Raw genomic sequence first — 10,822 nt, 5'->3', positions numbered from 1 at the left:
CGGCTGCAGTGTCTCGCTTCGGCTTCCCGCTGAGATCTGTGATGTGAAGCGCTGCCGCCCCCTGCTGGACTTTGACACTGACTAAAAACATCTTTAAAACGATTGATAGAGACGTTGCTGCAGCCGTCAGACACAGTACCACACCCTAACTCCAATTCGAAGTCATTTTAATTAAATGCAGACATATTCTACCAATTTCTGTTCTACAATATAGAAACGCACAATCACATTCTGCCCTGACATATTACATGTTCTATTATACTATATCTTCCTTCACACCAGCAGCTGCAGTGCTGTGTAAAATAAACCTCTGCTGCCCTCATGTGGATAAAGTCAGTGTTCAGACTTAATTACAGTTGCTTTATTTCACACACACAAAAAAAATTACATGTGTAGGTGGAAGCATTTTTAGTGACTTTTTATTTTGGCCGCCAGCTCTGCTTTTTCTGTCCGTATGTGTATTTGTGTATGAAAAGTTGGTATCTTCAATGTTAATTTAATGCGGTCATCTGATGTGTTTATGAGGGCAACATTTCTTCAAAAATAAAAGGAATTGCTGCACTTTTTTTGATTTGTTTGCAAATTGAGAAATACAACTCTTATAAAAGACATGAGATGTACACAAAGCATTCACTCATACAAAGACACTTTTACATACATATTCTCATATACATCACATTAAATAAAACAAAAGCTTGTGCAGGAAAGGTAGAAAGCTAAAAACGTATACAAAGACCTAAAAACAGACACCCCACAGAATACACTAAATAATAAATACATAAATAAATCCCACTTGCAAACACACTACTCAAAAAAAACTAAACATGTAAAAATACGCCTTTATAATCTTAAAGCATACAAACACATTTAACTTAGTCCTATACAACCAAGCAAACAATAAGAAAAAACATCCTACAGTTATCTCCCTGCCCTCCTACCCCTTTTTATCCAGATATAGCCTAAAAGCTGATCAAAGTGCGGGTAGCTGAGAAATGTTTGCTACTCAGGGCATCCACTGGCCCCCTGTTGAGGATCTCTGAGGGCAGAGCAAGGTTAGACCAGCGGGCAGAGGGATGTTATGGCAGGCCATTTGGCTAAAATCATGTGTCAGCTGCTCTCTGTGCCCCGTGTCCAACAACGGTGCCACTGTGCAGGTCTGTACAAGATCCAGAAAGTGTGAGGAGACAGACAGGGATGCAGAGATACGGAAAGATATAAAAAATAAAAACACCTGCATCTTGTTAGATATCGATGTTCTGATTCTAAAATGAAAGATTATTTGTTAGATATGAGGAGTAAATAGCAGTATGTACATTCTTACTTAAGTAAATGTAGTGATACTACAGTTTAAAATTCTGCATTGAAATTGACATTTGAATTAAAAGTATTATTAGCAAAATGTACTTAAAGTAATGAAAACTTTCAGTGCAATACTATATTATTACATTATTATTATTGATGCATTCATGCGTAGCATTTTATTTTAGCTGGTCAAGATAAAGCTAATTTTAACCATTTTGTATGCAGTTTTATAGTTTAATCTGTAACAACAAATGTATCATATTTAATAAATTGATGATTGGTTCTGAATGTAACTAGCAACTAGAGCTGTCAAATAAATGTAAGTAAGTAAATATGAAGTATTTCCCACTGAATTGTAGTGGAGTAAAAGTATGAAGTAGCATAAAATGGGAATACTCAAGTAAAGTACCTCAAAACTGCACTTGGGTATAGTATGTGAATAAATGTACTTTCCATTACTGAGTATACAAATATGAAATGTCTCAGTGTCCCTGAAACACTGTACGTTGAGTGCACAGTATCTCTTATATAATAGTCTTGAATATTGTTTAGGTCATGTTATGTACAATACACAGTGGTTTCAAATAATACCACAGACCTCTGGCTCATGACAATAGGATTACATGGACTGCATAGCAGACAACTGACAAAACAAAATAACCCTTCGAAGAGCAGGTAAGAATGTACTAAAATCCTTGAAGATCACACATTAACAGCCTCCCCTAGAGAATAATGTGACTTTAGCGATGTTCCCTTTTCTTTCTTTCCATCCTAAAAGGTTCAAAATGAGTTCAACTTGTTTAGATTTACAACCACATAAGGAGAACTAATGGGGCAACACTTGAACTGTCCCCTACCTATTTATGCTACAATAGAAAGTGCATTACAAGCACTTCCCTGATACCAAGGCCTCTCTGTGTTTCTCCTTGTGTGTGTATGTGTCTGTGTGAAGAGACAGAAGGGAGTTGGGTTGCACCAGAAATAGCACTCACACCTGCTGAGGATCACGGGAAAAAAAAGAAAAAAAGATAGAACATTTGTTGTCCCTCATGTCTTCCTCCTTTTATTGGCTCTCATTGCTCACTGAGACTCCAGTTCCCTATCTGTAGCATTAGTGGCAGAACACCGGATAGTGTTTGACACTGTAGCGCTAATTTAACTAGGAACTTTGATTGCATATATCAAATAGATTATATGTCTGCTAGTGTACCCTGGAAAACTAGGGAAATTAATTCAGACTGAAAATGTTCAGAGGCTTAGTGTATAAGGCGTAGTATAAGAATGTATTAATACTGTCAAATGTTTGTATAATACAGCTATTATGAGATTATTTCCTTGGGGGCATGCCTAATATTTAAGGCATTATTAGCAGGTGAAATATATATATATATAATATAATGTGTTTATAAAAAAAAAAAAAAAAAAGCTGTGACTTGGTTTTTGTGCATTTATTAAATTTGATGATTTTAAGTTCAATAAAGTACTTTACAGTATGGGTACAATATTTTTCTGTTATATATGTTGAAGCCTGATACATACAAGACAAAAGAAAACACATTCTGGAATATATGTTCAATTAATATAATGGAAAATATATTCATTCCCAATGTGAGTATTTATATAATCTTTATTAAACATGTCTATATATGTAAAGAAATGTATTAAAATGGCAATTTTTGCTATATCTTCAAATGTAATATATGTATCACATATTTTGAATATTGTGAGAGACATACACACACATATAGTATATACATACATTATATAAGTATTTTACATATACAACCATATATTAGATTTCTGTATGTGGGTGGCATGACGTAAGGCATGATATATTCAAGGTAACAATTGCAGATAAATCAGATTCAGACACCAGAAAGTTTGAACGTGCTATTCCTGCAGACAAGTCTTCTCTTTCATTTTCACTCTGGTTTCTAATCTCTGAGAAGCCCTCACAACTCACGGAGAGCAAAGGTTCAACATGGACTCTTCTCTGTTTCATGTGACTCCTCCAAAGTTGTCCTTGTAGCTAATGCTTAGTTAACCAAAAACACCTTAACACCTGCATCAGCTTTATTCCAGTATAAGCCAGTGGAAAGAAGAGAAACTTTTGATGCTGAGGGGTTAAATGATTTGCAAGAAGTGTCAGAGCTCAGGACAAGATTAGCTCTCCTCTCATGCTCTGAAATCTTGATAAAATCAGGCCAAGAAATTGATGACAGCAGATTTTGTATACTTTATCTGTATCATCATAAAGAAACATAGCATTGGCTACAGCTACACTAGCAGCTCTGTGAGGCAGTATGGCTTTGCTTTGAGCTAAATGCTAAAGTCAGCATGCTAACATGCTCACAATGACAATTCTACCATGGGAATGATTAGCAGGCGTAATGTTTACCATGTTCACCATCTTACTTAAGCATGTTAGCATACTAATATTAGCTAATTTCTGATAATTTTATATTATGTGATTGGTGATTGGTTGATAATTAGCATTAAAGACTAAGTGTAGCTGAGGCTAATGGAATGACATTAGTTTTGCAGCTTTTCAACTTTTCTACATTGTTAATTTTGTGTGGTATCTGTAGCAAGTGTGCTTCCATGCTTTATGATATGTAGGCTACACAGGAAATAAAGAAAAAAAAACTAACAAAATCTGCTTTGTAATTGGACTGGTTTTCTTAATGGGATTTTGTTTGTCATTTATTAGTTACATAATGTAATTACAATTTCTACCAACCACCCTCTCTGCTTCAAACTTAAAGGGTCTGTACTTGATATTCAGCACATTAATATAGCAGCAAACAAACATTTTTTTATGTAAGATATAGTGGAGTAATGGTGACGGTCCGCTGTTTTTTCCTCTCGGTATTTTGAGTACAGCCCTTCTCAAAAAATTTGTTTCAACATACAATAATTCCTGTGTAAAACCTGACCTAAGTCCAAAGTTCTTATTAATTACCACTTTTTGAACTAGTTAAACTGTGTTTGACTGTGAAATGATGGAATTGTCAACTAAAACAATGTAGCTGGAATCACAGCTTAGACACATAAACTTCAGCTTTCTGCACATATTTGCCTTAAGGACATTTATTTGAATATCTGTCTGTTTAAGAGTCACTGCCAGGACATTTGAAGAACAGCAGCCATTACAGTGGAGGAACATTAAGAGTGTTAAAAATTTATTGGGATAGAATGAAGAACTGTGTCTCATTTTTTTCCCATCTCTGTTTTCCATCTACCTAATGAGACTGTTGGGACAACTTATATATCTTTGCTATAGCAGCTATTTAAACCTCATATTCCGCCTTCTTCATTTCCTTCTGGATAAATAAAGTATCTCTATCTATCTATCTATCTATCTATCTATCTATCTATCTATCTATCTATCTATCTATCTATTCTCCTCTTCGAATAAACTCAGAGCTAATGAAGCAAAGATGGTAAAACTCTTGTTATTTTAGGACGCTACATAATTATACCAACCAATATTTTTTATCCTAATAACTGTGATTAAAATAGATCAAATGTCACAGGAGGTGATTCCTGTTATTTAACCTTGATTATGTCACTCTACAGTTGTCCCTCGGATTAGTCAGAGTGGTAGTGACAAGAGCTAACAGTCTCTGCATAGCTGACAAATGTACGGCCTGCATGCGATTAACCTTGGTACTTGATGACATGTTTGACTAAATACCCAGAACCAGTCAGAAAAGGAACAAAACGTAATTTGAGTGAACTGTTTCTTTAAATCTGATGTTATGTGTTGAAAGTTAAAAGTATCCTATGATGGGAGAGGGGCCTAACTTATTTTTAGATTATGATTGTGTGCTTTTGCTATGCGTGAGGTTGTCTGTATTGTGCTCATATGCATTTTAACTTAGATAGAGTTAAAACTCTTGGCCCTGTTTTGGGTCATTCTTCTTCTTACCCTAACTCATGAATGTTACTTAGATTGCATGTTTAGTTTACATTATAGTTTATATTTCATTTGCTTTTTTGCCCAGAGTTAGATGAGAAGATACCATTCTTACTTGTGTACGCTTAAGCTATTGCGAACAGCCAGATAACAAAATGAATCTAAAGCTCACTAATTAACATGTTTTATCCCATTTGTTTAATTGGTACATCAACATCATCATCAACGTTTTTATTCCTGACTCAAGGTCCATTCAAAAGACACAGACATGACATACAACATACCTTAAAAACAAATAAAAACATATACAAAGAAATAAAAGCCAGAAGAAACAACAATACTACATTTCTATAACAGACACTTATACCAGTGTTTCCATAGTGATGACTGGTATCGTATGGCACTAAACCTAGGATTTACTAATAGCATAACAATGCTATTTTGGGAGATGTTCAGGCGACAAATAAATTTGTAGATGAGACCCCTCAACAATACCTGGAAGGTGCTGACCCCCGCATTACAGAACAGGTCACTTGCACTAGAGCACCTGGGTTTTTTGAGCAGTATCCTCATACAGTCATTATAAGCAACCTTAAGCTTCTGCATGCTTGCCTTTTTGAACTTAGTCCATAAGGGAGCAGTATACAGATGAGTACAATAAGCTTTAAACAGACTCATTTTGACGTCATCCGTGCACATGTGGAATTTTCTTACCAACATGTTAGCTTGGGCATATAATATGCGACGCTGCCTGAGTATATCCTCATCATCAGATAACTGATCTGTAATGTAGTGACCCAGATATTTAATTTTATTACAGACACTCATCACTTGTCCTGATAGATAAAAGTCTGGAAAACAAATGTCTTTGTCCATTTTTGTCCTACATATCAAGACAGCACTCTTTTTACCATTATACAACACATCATATTTCACCCCATATTCAGAGCAGATATTCAGTAGCAACTGAAAACCAGCACTGCTGGGAGAGAAAATGGCCAAATCATCCGCATACATGAGATGATTTACCAAAGTGTTACCAATCATACAGCCTGTTTTACATCTTGTCAATTGGTTGGATAACTCATCCATGTACACATTAAAGAGTGCTGGTGAGAGTAGCAAAACAAAGAGTTTAAGGATCGCTTGTTGCCTAGCCACTGGTCCTTGCCAAGAAATAGTCCAGCATAATATAACCTGCCATAAAAATATGAATTTACATTTTTACACTGGCTTTTGCACACTTTGGACAGAGCCAGGCTAGTTGTTTCCTCCTGCTTCCAGACTTTATGCTAAGCTAAGCCAACTCCAGCTACATATTCACTAATTATTGTCAAAAATGAAAAAAGCTTTTAAACTTTTCCTTTAAAGTTACTATATATAACTTTTAAATGTTTCTGAAACTGTTTAATTTTTCATCTGATGATCATAAAAGACCTGTAACAGCAAACAAGACTAACAGAGAAAAGAACGCTATTTTTATGTAGTTTTTATTAATGCCTCCGCCCGGGTCCGATTTTCCCCGCAAAGTCCCAAAATGATTTACGGCAGGTAGGCGGCGCTACAGAGCACACATTCTGACAGGTCACAGATTTTGGCATAACACCGGAAAAGCCTAATTGTATTTTAATTCTATTCAAGAAGTTATCTGTTGTAGTTATGGCTGATACTGGGGCAGGCCCACCAAAGAGAAAAAGGAAATTAAACGAAGAACAACTAAAAGCTAAAAGGGAAAGTGACAGAAGACGGCCGAAACCCGAGTCAATCTTGGCCGGGCTTTTAACAGATGGAGACAATTACAGGGTTGCAAATAATTCAAAACCCACCCTTAATTGGCCCTCAGGTATGTAATATGTAGTATTTGATTCATAAAATAACTTTACAATGTGCAATGTGGTTGTACTACTATTGTATTTTCCCTTGTCCCCCTGTCTGTGGGTTTCATGAAATGTGCTATATTAATCTAAGTTATTATTACGTTGGTTGCTACAACAATCTCTTAATGCTCTGGCTCATGACACAGTGACAGTGATACCTGGTTTAGTTCCTGATTCATCCAGGATTAGTTACCGTAAGCAACACATGAAACGCAACGATGCATCCATAATGTATTCTCTTATTGTAAATTAATGATTTTCTGTCTGAGCAAAATATTCATCGCGACTATATGACCTCCCGGTAACGCTAACTCATGGGCAATACAGCACCGTAAAGAAAAGACCTTTACGACAGCAGGTGTGGTAAAAACTCTACCGCTTTTGTCCAAAGCCGCCGCTATAATCAACACAAACTGAAAGTTACATATAGCCACTTTAAGTTATACTCCTAAATACGAAATATACAATGTGTCAATATTTGTGACGATTATATGCATTGATGTATTGGGGGGTGCAAAAAGATTATTTCATCTAACAGGAAGCAATACCTAGACAATACCATTAAAGTAATGCCCATGATTTATTATTACCCTCCCCTTGTGTTGTCACAGTGTCAGGGGAGGTGATATTTCATGCTCGGTCCCGTGCCAGCACATTTTTGGGACCAGACGTTATATCTACTTTCCACGCGCCACCCGGCTCACATAAAAAGCTGCTCATTGTCTTTAGCAGCCACTGTTTGACTCTCTACATCTTTACAGACACCCATTCACAGGTAAAACAACCATTGCTTTATCATGTGTTTGAAGTATGTAAGACTTTCAGTAAATTGTCATTTTTTCTTTCTGTTTTACGTCAATGAAAGTCTGACAGAGTTTTATACTGTAGCTGTTATTATAAACAGTAGGACAGTTGGTTTGACAGTTTTACAGTGGCAATGCTTTTATTTTTCAAGTGTATTACCCTTGCAATAATTACTAGATCTTTGTAAAAATATGTCATGTGAGAAGGTTTGATTCGCCAAATTTCTACTTGTGTATACTGCCGTCATGGCTCTGTCTGTTTTGTCAGATCAAGAGCTTTTTAACAAATCTGTTGAGGTGTCGGTAGCCATACTGAAAAAAATCACCCCATCTGAGATGCTGAATACAGTGAAGGGAAATGCTCTTGTCATGTCCTTGCTTTAATCCCCTTGTCAAGGGATGTTGAGGACTGTTTGTGGCGCCTTGATAGATCAAATTACATTGCGGTTCCCCCGGGGTGCCACATTACCCCTAAACTGTGCTATTACGCACTTCTGTTTCACTCATGTGTTGTTTGTTTTTGTGATTATAGTTGAAGTGAGATGAGAAAATGAATCCTCTATCCCTAAATGCTACTGTCATGGTTGATATTTGTGTAATTAACTGCTGTATTCACTATTAAATAGATACAACTGTTTTTATGTTCTCATATAAACCTAATTGCCTCTAGCATCATTGCCCGCATTTGTCCCTGTTTTTTGTTTCAGGAGCCCGACAGACCCATGCCAGCCATGAATCCCAAAGGGGATAAGGTGAGCCAGCTATATTCCACAGTGTTAATCCACCATGCATGGCAAAGATCTGGCAGTGGTTATCTGGCAGGAGTTGTTATCAGCATCTCTGAAAGCTTTCCCCTTGACTTCATCCTAATAATAAAGCATTATCCTAGGTGGTGTCAAGTTTGACGCTCACAGGTTTTTCAATACATATTTTTACTGTTTATGGCACAGCCGATGGACTTTGTCATGTAGCACAACTGCTGCTGAGCGAAGCAGGAACATCTTAGAGTGATTCCAAAATAAAAGTCCTCAAAAACTCTGCAGTTTATGATAGTGCAAGGTATACTTGTAATTTTGTCCATCCTCGGTTTATGTGCCTCTTTACAAACCTGAGTAATTCCATTAACGATTTGATTAATGATCATTGAAATATAGCTTATTCTGTTGTGAAATAATAATGACAAACACATTTTTTTTCTACAGCCCAAGTCGAAAATTACAGCTTCTCGCAAGCTCTCTCTCAAGGTGAGTTAGGACATACCTTTTTTGTTGGACGTACATCACCTGGCAACTGCAGAAGTACCCTTAGTTGGGAATCACTGCTATATATTATACAAGATATTGTGATTTATGTACAACCAAGACACCCTTTATGCCATATAATGATGTAAATTCTCTTTAGCAACTTGGTGTCTGTTACTTATACATCACCAGACTAAAGTTGTTTTCCTCCGATTTTCTCGCCAAGTTTTGATGGGTATATGTTTTGTGAAATCAGATGCTGCTCCTCACAAGAGCCTGTGAGGATTTGGAGAGGGAGAGGCAGGAAAGGGAGGAGGAGAAAGTGCGCTATCTAGGAGACAAGTTGCCCCCTTTGCAACTGTCTGGATTATCACTGGAGGAACTACAAGTAAGCGTCACAAACTACAGCAGAAAATGTATGAGCATGTTTAAGTAACATGTTTAAAACCCTCCTTTTCTCCTCAGAAAATGTGCAAGCAGCTTCATTCACAAATTGATGTTGTGGACGAGGAGAGATATGACTGTGAATCCAAAGTGGGCAAACACAACAAAGATGTAAGTCTCTGAATACCTTATTCAATGCTTGAGCACACATTTGATCTGGGTTTTTTTGTGCTCGTTTCTTATATTTTTTCTGTCACGTTTTTCAGATCCATGAGCTGAAGCTGAAGATACAGGACCTTGGAGGCAAGTTCAAAAAGCCTGCCCTGAGGAAGGTGAGGGTGTCGGCAGATGAGATGATGAGAGCTCTCCTGGGATCCAAACACAAGGGCTCGATGGACCTCAGAGCCAACCTTAAATCCGTGAAGAAGGAGGATGGCAAACAGGACAAGGTACTGTTGGTTGGTTGGGTTTCCACACTCGCGAACATTTAGCCTGAGGTTTCCCCCAGTAGGCCGGAAATGTTATGGAGATACAAAAAAAAAACTGCCTTAGGGAGATGATGTGTTTCAATTTTGATGATTTCTGTTCAACCCCAGGTGCTCACAAGTGAAGACTGGCGTAAGAACGTGGAGGCCATGTCAGGCATGGAGGGCCGCAAGAAGATGTTCGATACAGCCGGCGGAGCACAGTGAGACACTCTGTGAGGAATCCTGCAAACGATGAAGCTGGTCAATAAGAGCAGGGAAAAAGAAGGTGTCCCGACAGAAATATGGAATAGTTATGTGAAGGCTAAGTGACTTGAAAGCTATAGGAATTAAGCATAAATGTCATAAGCATGTATAACCACGAGGACATCAGCTGTGCCTCCATTCGCTAGATGGCCAATTTCTGTGCAATGACTCAAAGCACTTAAAGAAAAGCGTAGAATGAGTAAACGCCCATTGTTGTTTTTTTTATTACCAAAGTACATTATTTTTGTTTCATTATGGCATCTTTAGACAATTAAATGGATATGAATAAAGTTTCAGTCTTTGACTTTATCATGTTTCAATTTACTGGCACCCGTCAGTTTATGTGTGACACGAAAGAGGATGGAAAGATGCTAAACTCATGATGGATTAAAAAAGGAAAATGATAACTCAAGGGAGGGGGAGTGCAACATGTGTTACCTACCTAAATGCAACCTCATAATGCTTAAATAGATCCTGCAGACACATAAAAAAAGGAAAGCACATATTTAAATTAAAGTTTAAATGACAATTGCAAGTGACGAATAATGACGAAGACAGTTTCTTT

General features: G+C 37.1%; 1 protein-coding gene across 1 annotated transcript; it reads left to right on the top strand.

Moving 5' to 3' along the window:
* The first annotated feature begins 7,769 nt into the window (after positions 1–7,769).
* LOC114550398 (troponin I, slow skeletal muscle) lies at positions 7,770–10,566 on the top strand. The gene is made up of 7 exons (XM_028571147.1): positions 7,770–7,873; positions 8,609–8,653; positions 9,104–9,145; positions 9,399–9,530; positions 9,608–9,697; positions 9,793–9,975; positions 10,123–10,566. The coding sequence occupies exons 2-7, from the start codon at positions 8,624–8,626 to the stop codon at positions 10,216–10,218; spliced, it is 573 nt and encodes a 190-aa protein (XP_028426948.1). The 5' UTR covers positions 7,770–7,873; positions 8,609–8,623; the 3' UTR covers positions 10,219–10,566.
* Positions 10,567–10,822: the final 256 nt, after the last annotated feature.

Source organism: Perca flavescens, chromosome 23 (assembly GCF_004354835.1).
Source record: "Perca flavescens isolate YP-PL-M2 chromosome 23, PFLA_1.0, whole genome shotgun sequence".
Taxonomy (NCBI): domain Eukaryota; kingdom Metazoa; phylum Chordata; class Actinopteri; order Perciformes; family Percidae; genus Perca; species Perca flavescens.
The sequence above is the reverse complement of the archived record's forward strand: the minus strand, read 5'-3'. Positions and strand labels throughout refer to the sequence as shown.

Excerpts from the sequence above, each read along its gene's own strand:
- LOC114550398 (XM_028571147.1), top strand. The coding sequence starts at position 8,624 with ATGCCAGCCATGAATCCCAAAGGGGATAAG. Across the intron at positions 9,531-9,607 it reads TATCACTGGAGGAACTACAA|AAAATGTGCAAGCAGCTTCA; the intron begins GTAAGCGTCACA and ends TTTTCTCCTCAG. Across the intron at positions 9,976-10,122 it reads AGGATGGCAAACAGGACAAG|GTGCTCACAAGTGAAGACTG; the intron begins GTACTGTTGGTT and ends GTTCAACCCCAG.